Source organism: Ursus maritimus, unplaced genomic scaffold, assembly GCF_017311325.1.
Source record: "Ursus maritimus isolate PB19 unplaced genomic scaffold, ASM1731132v1 scaffold_24, whole genome shotgun sequence".
NCBI classification, from domain to species: Eukaryota; Metazoa; Chordata; class Mammalia; order Carnivora; family Ursidae; genus Ursus; species Ursus maritimus.
Window position 1 is genome coordinate 19,274,293 of NW_024424897.1, and position 13,061 is coordinate 19,287,353.

General features: G+C 48.9%; 2 protein-coding genes across 4 annotated transcripts in view; one reads left to right on the top strand and one right to left on the bottom strand.

The window, feature by feature from the left end:
- Nucleotides 1–338: 338 nt before the first annotated feature.
- Nucleotides 339–8,510, bottom strand: RUNDC1 (RUN domain containing 1). Its single transcript, XM_040640563.1, has 5 exons — nucleotides 7,914–8,510; nucleotides 5,444–5,602; nucleotides 4,253–4,451; nucleotides 2,967–3,086; nucleotides 339–2,589 (listed from the first exon to the last, which is right to left on the bottom strand). The coding sequence occupies exons 1-5, from the start codon at nucleotides 8,508–8,510 to the stop codon at nucleotides 1,724–1,726; spliced, it is 1,941 nt and encodes a 646-aa protein (XP_040496497.1). The 3' UTR covers nucleotides 339–1,723.
- A 298-nt stretch (nucleotides 8,511–8,808) lies between these two features.
- PTGES3L (prostaglandin E synthase 3 like) overlaps nucleotides 8,809–13,061 on the top strand; it is a 5,252-nt gene continuing 999 nt past the window's right edge. The window contains exons 1-7 of one of the 3 annotated variants that reach the window (XM_040640566.1): nucleotides 8,809–8,944; nucleotides 9,306–9,419; nucleotides 9,526–9,592; nucleotides 9,698–9,796; nucleotides 11,451–11,540; nucleotides 12,327–12,380; nucleotides 12,885–13,054. In XM_040640566.1, coding sequence (XP_040496500.1) covers nucleotides 8,937–8,944; nucleotides 9,306–9,419; nucleotides 9,526–9,592; nucleotides 9,698–9,796; nucleotides 11,451–11,540; nucleotides 12,327–12,380; nucleotides 12,885–12,920 — 468 coding nt within the window. In that variant the 5' untranslated portion in view covers nucleotides 8,809–8,936 and the 3' untranslated portion in view covers nucleotides 12,921–13,054. Of the gene's footprint in view, nucleotides 8,945–9,305; nucleotides 9,420–9,525; nucleotides 9,797–11,450; nucleotides 11,541–12,326; nucleotides 12,381–12,884; nucleotides 13,055–13,061 lie in introns of those variants that run through there. The other 2 variants (XM_040640565.1, XM_040640564.1) reach the window with 2 other exon arrangements.

Below are 13,061 nucleotides of genomic sequence, written 5' to 3' on the forward strand. Positions count from 1 at the left end.
CGTGATCTCAGAGCCCCGTCAGGCTCTGTGCTCAGTGTGGAGTCTGCTGGAGCCACTCTTTCCCTCTCCCTCCTTAGAAAAAAAAGTGCCAGCTCTCAAAGTGGCACGTATGGGGAGGTGTGATGTGGGAATGGGGCCATAGGCCGGGGTGAGATGGGGGGATGATGTCCGGGGGAAAGAAAACACCACCAAAGCCAAGCTGACCCAGGGTGGGGGGCCAAGAAGAGGCAGAAAGGCCAAGAGCCAGACATTGCTCAAGGAAATACTGATCTGGATCAGATGGGCTCATAATGCACGGACAGACTTATAAACCAAAGCCAAGAGTCTCTAAGGTCTTTGTAGAGAAGCCACATAAAATACTATGATTTTATTAGCAACCACAGATTTATCATTTTCCACATTTTACACTTATCCTGTTTCACACGGAAGGACTAATTCTAATGAATTGTCAATAATACATCTTAAATAATAGGTTGCTGAAAAAAATTAAGTTAAAATGCACTACATACTAGTGCAGACACAAAGTGCAGCTGGCGATTTAATACATGAAACAATGCTGAATCGGCGGTATTGAGATCCCATTTGGCTTTCCAGAAAGTGATACACTTTGCCCATCTTTGGTCAGTCTGGAAGCAGTATGCAAGCTGAATGATAAATATGAACTCAAAAGGCTAAAATACTGAAAACCGAATAGGATCACTCTAGAGTCGGTTTTACAAGGAAATGCTCAGTCCCTTTTCTGTCAACGGTGATTTGCTCTAGTCCCTGCTGTGTGATCAGACCCCCTCCATCATCCAGCCTCCAGCACAGGTGGAATCCCAACCCTGGGAGGAGTTGCTGCTGATCGCTAAAGCGTATTCCCATTCGCACTTGGCTTGGGTGGCAAGGGTTCTCTCGGGGAGTATACCTCTGGCGGATTGACTTCCAAAAAGATCGTGTCAGTGCCTTGCTGGGAGGTGTGCACAGGAAGGGTTATTTGCCAGAGGACATGGTACCAGACAATGGTTGCCATTCCCCGTAAATAACCAGCTCTAAATCCAAAAGACCACTGTCTGAGCCGTGAGGAGAGGGCCACCTTGTCAGGAACAGATTTCAGGGGCTTACCCACAAAAAAGGGCCCACGTTGAAATCAACTTTCGGTGAACTCCCTCAGAAATGCTGTGCTCACATATCCCCATTCCTAGTTTGAGAGGCAACTGGGGAACATACACGGCCTCTCCTGACCTGGGGGTCAGGAAGGAAGGGGTGTCAGTATTCATGAAGGAATTTAAATTCTGGCCTGGCGACTCGTGAACCTTTGGGAAGTGAAGGAACATGGCTCCCAGCTTGACGGACAGGAGCCTCACGTTGAAGGTCTTCCGGGACCAACAACTCCCTCATGTCACGCACCACCCTAAAAAGAATGGTCAGAGCAACCTGGATTTGGGAAAAAGCAGATGTGGCACGATGAGGCGGTCCATTCACTGTGTGCCCTGGCTGATTTCTTTTACACAGGCTCAAATATCCGTGCCCACGGGTTATACACCGGGGCAGAACCTCTGAACGGGAGGGTCCCCAGCATCTCTGAGATGCTACGCTGGTGGGGAAAACAGACTGTGCAGTCACTTGGCTAGGGAGACCGTCTTTAACCCCTCCTCCTCCTCTCGCTTTCTGTCCTAGAAGACTAACCATCTACCCCTACTCGACAGAAGAAGGTGCTGGTGTAGGGCCCGGGCAACTCTGGTCAAAAGGCATCTTTGATGTTCTTGAGCTGGCGCACGGCCAGGTCCACGGGAAGGCTGAACTTGAGGCTGCTGAGGCGACTGAGCAGGGTGAGGGCGCTCTCAAAGCCAGTGTGTGCCATGTAGCTCCAGGGCTGGTAGTGGGGCTCGATGAGTGACCCCGACTTGCAGATCAGGTTCACCCAGGACACAAGACGCTGCTCGTTCAGTGCCATGCACACCAAGGCCTTCAACTCGGAGTCCGCGCTGCGTTTAAAAGGGTCGTGCTCCGTCAGCACCACGTGGATGGCCGTTAGAAGGCTCTGCTTGGGGGTCACCACGGTGCCTCCCGTGACCGGCAGGGCGAAGGACTGGGAGAGCTTCCGGGCGGGGGATTCCACATAAGCACGGCCGTTCTTAGCATGGTAGTACTTTACAAAGAGCTCCCACGGGTGCATGGCCTCGGGGGCCGAGGAGAAGGCTGGCAGCAAACAAGCGATGGGGGCCATGACCAGGCTCATCCCTGGCGAGGAGGCGTAGAGGCCATGCGCCAGCAGGTCCCTGACGGCCACCGTCAGCTCCTTCCGCACAGCCGTGGTCAGCTCGTCCTTGCCTCCCAGGGAGAGGTCCTGGAGGTTGGCAGAGGTGATGACGTGGTCGTGCGGCTGCTGCCTCAAGGCTAGCTGTTTCACTCTGTCTACTGAGATCTCCAGCCTTTTCAGCAGGGGGGAGTAGTCCCTGTCAGCCTGGCCCCTCTGCCACAGGGTTTGTGGGATCTGGCCTGTGGCGCAACCGAATTGGCTAACGGCAAAGATCTGGAGCACTGCCAGCGCACGCCGCATGAGGTGCAGCCCCGTCTCCTGAACCTTCTTCACGTCTTCTGCCTTCGCTGTTTAGAAAATGCAATGGCTCATCAGTTAGGGCCACGATGGCACAGAGTCACGAGCTGAGGTCTAGTCTTGCTTCTGAGCTACAGTATGGGTCCCACGTGAAGCCACGAGCCACCCAGGGGGTTGCTGGACTGCACTGTCGTGGGCTCATAATAGCTATATTGAGATATAAATCACATACCATACAAATCACCCATTTAAGTGTATAAGTCAGTGACTTTTAGTACATTTACGAGTTCTGCACCCATCATCCCAAAAAGAAACCTTGTACTGTTAGCATTTCCCATTCCCATTCTCCCCAACCCCGTAAGCCCTAGGCAACCACTAATCTACTTCTTCTCTCTCTAGACTAGCCTGTTCTGGAAGCTGTACTTACTCTTGCTGTTGCCGGGAGGCAGTCTGCCGCTGCCCGTGCTGGTGGGGCCACTGCCGGTCTTCCCAGCGGCCTTGCACTCGCAGTGCGCGCTGTCCGCCTGCAACGGGCTTCCCACTTCATCTGCAGCCAGCAGTTACAAAGAGGAGGAAAGAGAGTATTTCCTAGCGCCTAACACATGATAAGACTTTTACAAATATCTTATTTGTGTGGAACAGTGACTGGCTCAATACATATTTGCTGCATGAGGGAAGCATGAATCATCCTTCACGGGTGAGGACGATGGCGCTAAAGAAGTTAGGAACTTGCCCAAGGACCCGAGGCCAGGAAGTGGCAGAACTGGGATCTGAACTAGATGGCTCTAAAATCCATGTTTTTGGGGCGACTGGGTGGCTCTGTCGGTGAAGCGTCTGCCTTCGGCCCAGGTCACGATACTGGGATCCTGGGATCGGACCCCGCATCGGCTCCCTGCTCCATAGGGGGCCTGCTTCTCCCTCTCCCTCTGCCTGCTACACCCCCTGCTTATGTTCTCTCCCTGTCGAATAAATAAATAAAATCTTAAAAAAAAAAAAATCCATGTTTTTGGGGTGCCTGCCTGGCTCGGTCGGCAGAGCATGTGACTCTTGATCTTGGAGTTGTGAGTTCGAGCCCCACATTGGGTGTAGAGATTACTTAAAAATAAAATCTTTAGGGGTGCCTGGGTGGCACAGCGGTTAAGCGTCTGCCTTCGGCTCAGGGCGTGATCCCGGCGTTGTGGGATCAAGCCCCACATCAGGCTCCTCTGCTATGAGCCTGCTTCTTCCTCTCCCACTCCCCCTGCTTGTGTTCCCTCTCTCGCTGGCTGACTCTGTCTCTGTCAAATAAATAAATAAATAATCTTTAAAAAAAATAATAAAATAAAATCTTTAAAAACATAAAATAAAATCCCTGTTCTTTCCATTCTACCATGCTGGCTACTTTACTGAGTGATCAAACTTCCTACACAGTATATCAAGAAACCTAAAAGTACCAGTACTCGGATCACATATAATAATAATTATTTTTAAAGATTTTATTTATTTGAGAGCGAGAGAGGGAGAGAGCGTGTGCACACACAGAGGGAGAGGGAGGGGGAGGGAGAAGCAGACTCCCCGCTGAGCAGAGAGTTCGATGCGGGCACTTGATCCCAGGACCCTGGGATCATGACCTGAGCCGAAGGCAGACTCTTAACCGACTGAGCCACCCAGGCGCCCCTACATATAATTATTATGATCTCTGTCCACCCTTCTCTTCCCCTCCCCTCACCTGACCTTGGATGAAGCTGATGAACATCTCGAGGTCTCGGATCTGAGTTTTCAACTGCTCAACCAACTGTTCTTTCACTCGGGCTGGGTTGACGATCTGAGCCACAGCGGCATCCACACGCTGCCGGAGCTCCTCGGTGGACAGTGAACTGATGTCCTCGTTCAGATTCATGTCCAGTTTCTTTATTAATTCATCTATGATCACCTATCAAGACCACAAGCAATGAGCACAGCCTTTAGCATTTTCAGGGAAAGGGTTAGGAAGGAGAATATTTGCTCGTAAGCTTCCTACCTTTTAAATCAGACAGACAGAACGCCCAGACTTGTGAGAGAAAACGATGTAACTGCTGAGCAAGGTGAGAGCACAGAGCTACTTCTCCTAAGTGACAAGGGCCCTTGGGTCCTCTCGGACAGAAATGGCTCCTGTCAACGGCAGATTTTCTACCAGGCCAGGCAACTTTCAGAAGAACAACAGTGTGAATAATCCAAAGTGGCTGATGAGCCAAGAAGCCTCAGAGTTAGCTTCCCCCAAGGCCTCCAAGACAATAGACACTGACTTCCTTTAGTGTCTAGTCCTCCTCCTCCCTTCTTGCCCTACTCTAGCAACTAAACAAAAATCTCTACTAAACATCCAAGTGTGTTACAGTCAAAATACCCGAGTGACAAGATCTGGAACAGTCTGAAACCCAGATAATGTAACTACAGCCCAGCCAGAGAAACAGCCACATCACAGTGAGGGACAAACGTGTTTGTTGGGGAGACGGTAGCTGTATTTGTGCCAGCAGGTCTACCTGTCTACCCGGGCACTGCTTAAATAAATACGGCATTAAAGCCAGTCTGGATTCCTGGAATATTTATCAGCTGGTGGTGGGGAAAAAAGCTAATTTACATTGTAGGATGTGCTTAAGTAGAACTGTTTTAATGAGCAAATGAAAAATTACTATTATTATTATATATTATAACTAATAACCACCAAAAAGAAAGAGCTCAATTATCATATTATAGAGCTCTGGAACTTGTGTTTCCATGTGTGAACAAAGACGTGTCCCACTTCTCTTTGATTTGGGCCAGCAAAGGGATTCTCAGTAAGGCCAAGGGCGAACAAGCTAAGAAAGAACATCCTGTGAATGCCGGAAGGGACAAGGTAACCTTAGGTGGGGGGCGGAAAGGGGGGAGGCGCCTCTAGTATCTGCTTACCCGCTGTCTTTCCAAGACCACGGACTGCGGCAGGGAGTCGTAATTGCCCTCTTGATAAGCAAACGTTTCCAGGTCATCGAGCTGGGTTTTGAGCTGTAGTATAAGTTCCTTCTGCTTCTCCCTTTGGGTTTCCAGACGTTCCCGTTTTTCCTGTTCACTCTAAGACAAGAAAATACTTAGGTCTATTTCACAGGAAAAGGAAAAATCCAGGCACATTAAGAATCCTCTCAAGCTAATAATGACTAGTGAAACATAAAATGTTTCCAAATAATCCCAATGAAATACAGAATTCATAAGATAGGTTCAAAAATGAGAATAGAGATTTCATCCAGGGCAATTTATTAAACGTGTTTTCTTTAAGAAGCTGTTTGTCCCTTACTGGAAATAGAATAAGAATACAATAGAGCCTTTTGTTAAGATAGCTTCCCCCCCTCAAAGTCTAGTTAGGATTGAGACAACTTATCTTAGCCAAGACAGCCTCCCAGGAACTAAACATGCCATCCTCCACAGCCAATTACCACAGATCAACTCCTGAACACTTTCTGCAGCCAAATTTTGCAAGAGAATCTAGAGATAAGAGTGTAGAGAAAGGATTTATAACTCATAACCAGTTTCCTTAAGGTTCAAAACCCCTCCAATGCATTACAGACTTCTGCAAAATCAAAAGAATTAAAGCAGGTGCCTGGGGCAGTGAAAAAAAAATTCAAAAGCCAATAACAGGAGTGGGAAGGTAACCATGTAAAAAAAAAAAAAAAAAAGTCTGGTAAGTTTCCCCCACCAGGGATTCCTTTCTCCACTGTTGGCCATCAGGTCGTTTCTGCATTTAAATGATTAAAAACCCTTCAGGGTGGTAAAGTCTTGCCAATGTTTTCTCAAATACCAGTTCTTTCTTAACTTTCTTGAGTGTCAAAAACAAAACAAAACCAGCACGTCACGTGCAGGTGTAAGGCTGCATTTTAAACCAGCAGTCTATAGGATATTAAACTTAACCTTCAAATGGTACTTACCAAGCCCTCCAGAAGATATGAGAGAGAATAAATGATAAACAACAAATTAACTTTTTGTTTAACCTATTTTAAAAGCAAGCCTCTTGCTTTAGCTTTACTCAACATGAAAGCAAGCCTTTTCTCAGGATACTTTCTCTCCAAACCTTTCCGAGTGTTGTGGTTTCTTAGAAACCTACCGTAGGAGGGCCTAACTAGCCTTCGGGTTTCCTAGATCTCCCTAGACAAAGCTGACCATTTCTTGCTGTGTTGTGTACACACTTCTCCTCTAGCTCATGTCCCATTGGAATTCTTTCTTGAGGATTCTGTCCCCCAGTCAATGAACGCCTTTAGGGCAAAGGCCTTGACTTTATACCCTCAATGCCTAGCACCAAGTCTGGCCCAGGGTAAGCTCTCATTACACATTTGCTGTAGGCTACGGAACTGAAACAGGTACAGAACAAGACATTCCAAATAATGAGCTCTGACTGGAGGAAGCTGTCTAGCCAGCCCAAGGAGAAAGAATGGGGAAAAGCTGTGGGTATGTGGAGAGAAGGGTGGAACAGTAAACACAGGACTGTACTGGAAACATTTCAGACTAAAATAAGCAAGTCAATATCTGCTACTGATAAGTCTTCTTGCTTAAAACCAATTCAAGTGGGAAGAAAGGCGTAAACGGATTGTAACTTGAAGAATGAAAAGGGGGAGAAGACAGCAAGTCTCTTCAGCTGTGCACTTCCAGAGATTCAAAGACTGCAAGGAAATGTTCTCTTGGCATGGCTCACAGACTCTTATTACTCACTGGAGGCTAACTGAATGGATCTTGTCACAGTTAGTAAAGGGACTTCATTTATAATATCTAGTTATTAGGCAGGATGGGCAAGGAGGTTTAAAATACCAGCATTAGGAAATGCATATAATCATGAGTTGTGTTTCTTTCAATTACTAACTGATCCTGCTGTTCACCAAAGCTCCCACCCATAGAAAAGTCTAAATATTAAAGACGTTCTCTAGATTCCAGGAAAGCAGGAACAGGCAGTAGATCTAAGTTTCCATGGATTCCAATTCACTCACACTTCATTAGCCAATGTTCTCAACCCCAGGTCGGGGTACTTATCAGCAAATGTCCTTGGGTCTTAGGTGCATTATGAGGCAACGGCGAAGGTGAGCGAGAGCAGCAATGCTCTGGTTGGTTGTGCTGTTTCCCTCTGAATGCTCTCTGCTCACCACTCTTCTGTCCCGCACGTCACCACACCTGCATCTCTTCCCACACCATAGATGGGCACCCCTCACCATCAGGTTCCCAGGCCTCTCTGTCCTCCTGCCCCCCAGGACTCGCACACCTGTCTTACCTCCTCTTCTCGGACGCGCGCAGTATTCACCCAGACCGGCCTGCTTCTCACCACTGCTACCTCCGTCCCCGTCGGCATCGTCACCCACCCAGTCCTTATTCCCATGTCCCTCGGGGCCCGGCCCCAGCTGCTCACCTGGTTCTCGCCCCGCAATCGTGGCTGGTCCCCTGAGAGCCCATCGACATCGTCGCTGGCGGGGTCCTCAGGCCCCCCGTAACCCAGGACGTGCGGGCAGCCGCGGAACGCGAAGTCCTCGAGCTCGCGCAAGAGGCGCTGCTGCTCCGCGGGCGCCCCGCGCACCACCTGGCGCAGGCGGAACTGCACTTGCGCGAAGTGCGAGGACAGCGCGAGCAGCGCCGAGTCCAGCCGCCGCCGCTCGGCCCGCAGACGCCGCAGCGTCCGGCCGGGCGAGTCCGGAGGGGACCCCGGAGCCGCGCCGGGCTCCTCGGCCGCCGCCTCTTCCGAGAACGCGGCCGTCCCAGGCCCGGCCTCCGCCACTGCTCCCACCGGGGCCCAGCGCACCGCCTCGCACGGGGGCAGCGACTCCTCTTCCTCCTCCTCTTCGTCCTTCGCCTTTGGACCAACAGCTGCCACCACCGTTACCGGCTCCGCAGCAGTTTCAACAGCCGCCATCTTCCCGGAAACGCCGCCGCACGTCAGCCGCGCCCCCTCACTGCCATGGCAACGGCGCGCAGTCCGGGAAACCTGAAGGAGCGGGTGGGCGGGGCTCATACGCCAAACAGTCCTCCGTCACGGGGGCGGGCCTTCCCAGGGGATTTAATTCGGGCCAGTAATTTTTTATTGAGCGCCTCTTGTGAATCAGACACTGACGCACTAAGCGTTGGAGAAGCGGATGAATGAAGCCAGGGACAAGTCATTCGGTGTGCATCTAGTGTGGCCCTTGTCCCGGTTTCCCGCAGGTGGGTCGTCTATTCCTAACCTGTACATTTCTGGAGACGCTGAGATGTGAAGGGCTGCCGGGATTACGCTCTTCCAGAGTCTCTCCGGAGTGCAGATCCCTTGGCTGTAGGGCCACGTTCCCCCTTTCTCTAAAGCCTTCCCCAACCATATAAGGAGAGGCAGCTGCTGGGGGCGTCCCCAGGATCTAAAGATAGCCGGGCTCGCAGTCCCAACGCCACCGGGTAGCGGGGAGCCACCATGGCAAGGTGAGTGTTTCCGGTCGCCCTTTTCCTTGGAGATTTCTCGTCCCACGTTTTCTGGGCGCTCTAGGTACTGCGAGGTCCTATGGAAACTCCAGATTCCAGGTCTCTGTAACTTTGGAGTGGTGGGGAATGTTCTCCATAACTCCCTCTCAACTCTCGCACTTTGAATTCTCCCCAGGTTCACCCTGACCGCACACCCCCACTCCTATCACTCCGCTTTCACCCCCTTCTGTCTCATTTAGCTCCACTTTGACAGGGCTGTAGCATAAAACGTCCCTCAATTTTCCCTTCCTTCCACCTTTCCCAAATGCCCTCAGTCTTCCTTCTCCCACCCCGATGAAGCCCCACCGCAACTCCCCTGCAGGCAGCATGCCCGGACCCTGTGGTACGACAGGCCCAAGTACGTGTTCATGGAGTTCTGTGTTGAGGACAGCACCGATGTCCATGTGCTCATCGAAGACCATCGTATTGTGTTCAGGTAATGGCCTTCCTCTCTGAAGGTCCTGGTTTCCAGGAACCTTTCCCTTCTCTTAATGCCCACATGCTCAGCCTCCCGCATTTCCTCAGCTCCATTGTCTCCTCAGCTGCAAGAATGCCGATGGAGTGGAGTTGTACAATGAGATTGAATTCTATGCTAAGGTGAACTCCAAGGTAATTGTGGGGTGGGACAGTAAGGTCTGGGTGGAAAGGCTGTTTGGAAAATTGGAGATTCATTCTAAACCTCACATCCTAAGGATGAGGCTCTCTATCTGGCAGGACTCTCAGGATAAGCGCTCTGGTCGCTCCATTACTTGCTTTGTGAGGAAATGGAAGGAGAAGGTGGCCTGGCCCCGACTCACCAAAGAAGATATCAAGGTAGGTGTGTGGGGAATGGCCTGCTCTTTCTCCTGTGCTGTCTCTGCACCTGGGGACATAAGTCAGGAAATCACCCTTGGCTCCTTTCCCACCAACATTCAATCACTCACAAAGTCCTATTTGACTTCCTAAATATGCTTGAATCTGTTACTTCATCTTTTCCTAATTCAGGCCTCATCCATCACTGGGTGAGGTTTATTGCATATTTTCAGCCTCACTCTCAGGCCATCCTTCGCATGGCTTCCAGCATGGTCTGTCTAAAACACACATTTGACCCTGTTATTTTTCTACCTAAGAAGTGGCTTCTTCCCCGCTAAAAGTTGAAAATCAGCTATCTCCTGACTGGTCTGGCTCTCGAATTTGTTTTTGTAGTTTCACAGTATTTACAGATTATTTTGATTGGTTATTGACATTTAGTTTTGTTTAGTTGATGACCTATAAAAATGTGCAGATTTCACGTAAAACTCGAGATTATCAACTTTTCTTCGGAAATGGAGACCCTGATCACACTGGTCTAAATCCCCAAATGCTAGGGACGCCTGACTGGCTTAGTTGGTAGAACTTTCGACTCTTGATCTCAGGGCTGTGAGTTCAAGAAGCCCCATGTACAGAGATTACTTAAAAAATAAAGAAAGCAATTCCCAAGTGCCTAGAGATGGAGCTGTAAACGGAGCATGTGGACCAGCACACTTTAATCCTTTTCATTAGTTCCCCAGCTCTTCTAGGGATTTGAGCTTGTCACTTCCCACCCTTTCGGTTGAAATCCAAGCACCATAGCATGACATATAAACTCATGACCCGGCTACTCTTCCCTTCTTTAGCATTACACCCCATCAGTGTCTGCCTTAAACTTCACATTCCAGCCACAGCAAATGGCCTGCAGCTCTTTGACACACACCAGGCTATTTCTCACTAATTTACCTTTGCTCAAGCTGTGCCTTCTTCCTGGAAAGCCTCCATCATGGCTACCTGTGCTCACCCAACCCTTGCTCATCCTTTAAGTCTCTGCTACTCTGAAAAGCCTGGGTTCCTCTAGCTCCTTTCTGGGAGCTATAATATTCCCTGTGTAAGCCACCACTACACTTTCCACACTGTATTATAATGATTTATTTAGATTTCCTTTCCCTACTTGCTTTGTGATGGCTGGGACTACATATCAAACATTTTAATAATCCCAACGCCAAGCTCAGAGTCTGGCCCATAGTATGTGTTCAATAAACAGCTGTTAAATTCATGAGTGAATAACTTCTTTCCTGTCTAAGTGTAGGAGCTTGGAACACAGGCCTCCAAGGGTTTTCTCCCCACTCCAGGGAATGCAGCTTGTCTATCTTGCTTGGTTGACTCCCATGATACTTTATGACACAGTTATCTTTCCAGATATATTATCCCTCTAGTCAGTCAGCTTCTGGAGGGCCGAATTTCTATGCTTTTCTATCCCCTACAATGCCTGGCATTGTGCTTGGGGCTTAGTAGGTTCCTGGCAAATCTTTGTGGATGATAATAATGGCAGTCTGGAGAAGGATCCATCAAAGAGGTGCTTTTGAGAAGACTGTGCCCCCGTTGACCTTCTTTTCCCCACGCATGCCCCTGTGCACACGGNTCCGCGCACTTCTGCGCTTCCTGCCCCGTGACGCTCTGCGCTTTCCTCTTGCAGCCAGTGTGGTTGTCTGTGGACTTTGATAACTGGAGGGACTGGGAAGGGGATGAAGAGGTGGAGCTGGCTCAGGTGGAACATTACGCAGAGGTAATGCCATTTTCTGCCCCTCCTGCTCATTCCCTGTGTCTCCCTGCACACGTTTCTCTGGAGGACTGTCATCAGGGCTAGACAGACATATATGAGCTCCCCTCATTGGTGCTCGTATTCTTTACGTGTTCTGTGCAATGTTTATTTAGTAGAAGGAGAGAAATGAGTACTAGTGAAACCGTGTACATGCCTTCCCTCACCAGTTGCAGAATTTTGAGAAAGTTTGGCAAAACCTTTCCCAACTCTTCTGTTAACTCTTGTTCTTTCTTTTATTTTCTGTGTGTGTGTTTCCTGAGTCACACAACTTCACGGGAAGCTCAAACTAGGCAGTATAAAAATTCACATCGTAAAGCAAATTACTAGTTCCCATTAGGTTGCACCCTGCCATGCATTATTTGGTTTTAGAATTTCAGCTACTATTTATTCAAGTTGCAAAAACACTTAACAGACCCTAACCTGGATTAGTAAGGAGGATGCTCTGTGTGTGTCGATTTCCTTTTAAAAAGGGGATCGGGGCTCCTGGCTGGCTCCGTCAGTGGAATGTGCATGAACTCTGATCTCAGGACTGTGAGTTCGAGCTTCACATCAGGTGTTACTTAAAAATAAAATCTTAAAAGAAATAAAAATAAAAATAAATGAAGGGGATCGATTTACTTTTCTTCAATTCGTTCCAGTGATGTGTTAGGGGCATTTTTCTGGCTGGGACCCTTCTGTGGTCCATCTGTATACAGCTTGCTCTCCCCTTGCCCTTCTTTTCTCTTGTAATTACTTTCTTCTTTCCACTAGCTTTTGAAGAAGGTCAACACCAAGAGACCTCCCCCTGGCATGGATGACCTGGATGTAAGTAAAGCCTGCCCTTAAACCCTTCGGTTTCCTTTTAGTCTGAAAAAATAAGATACTAGAAAGCTCTTGTCATGGTCCCTAGCACACAGTAGTGCTCAGTGCATGTCAGCCAAATTTGAATCTGACGTAGGAGGTCGAATGTTCTTCTCCAGGCTGTAGAAAACCCGAGCAAGACCCTCCTCCCTCCCATCTCCCCTTTACTTCTCTATCCTAGAGCAGACCTGGCCCCCTTAACTGTCTCTACAGCTGTAAGGAGCCGTGGCGTGAATTAAAATCCTGAAACCAAGTGATGCTTGACACACTGTTGTTTATTGAGCACCAGGGGTTGATTATCTTTTCCAAAGTATAAATCCTTCCGTGTTACCCTACCAGGAAGTTGTGTGATTTAGAAAATTACAAAAGAAATCTTGGAGAGCGGGAAGGAGTGAGAAGAGTTTGTGAACACAAATGTTCATGCTTTGCAAATTCTACAGGTGCTTTTGTCTTTTGTTCTTTCCCTAGGATGATTCTGACAGTGCTGATGCAACAAGTAATTGACTTCTGTATGGCAGAGCTGGGGTGGAAGCTGGGGCATCTTCCAGTTGCTCTGAAAAGCTTGGGCCGGGGTCTTTGCCAGCTCTTCAGCTGTGGGATCTCTGGGATCTCTGAACCTTCCTAAAAGCTCTTTTTTTTTTTTTT

Coding starts and splice junctions, on each gene's coding strand:
- RUNDC1 (XM_040640563.1), bottom strand. CDS start 8,510: ATGAGCCCCGCCCACCCGCTCCTTCAGGTTTCCCGGACTGCGCGCCGT. Junction 5,603..7,913: donor GATTGCGGGGCGAGAACCAG/GTGAGCAGCTGG, acceptor TTCTTGTCTTAG/AGTGAACAGGAAAAACGGGA. Junction 3,087..4,252: donor GTTCATCAGCTTCATCCAAG/GTCAGGTGAGGG, acceptor TGCTGGCTGCAG/ATGAAGTGGGAAGCCCGTTG.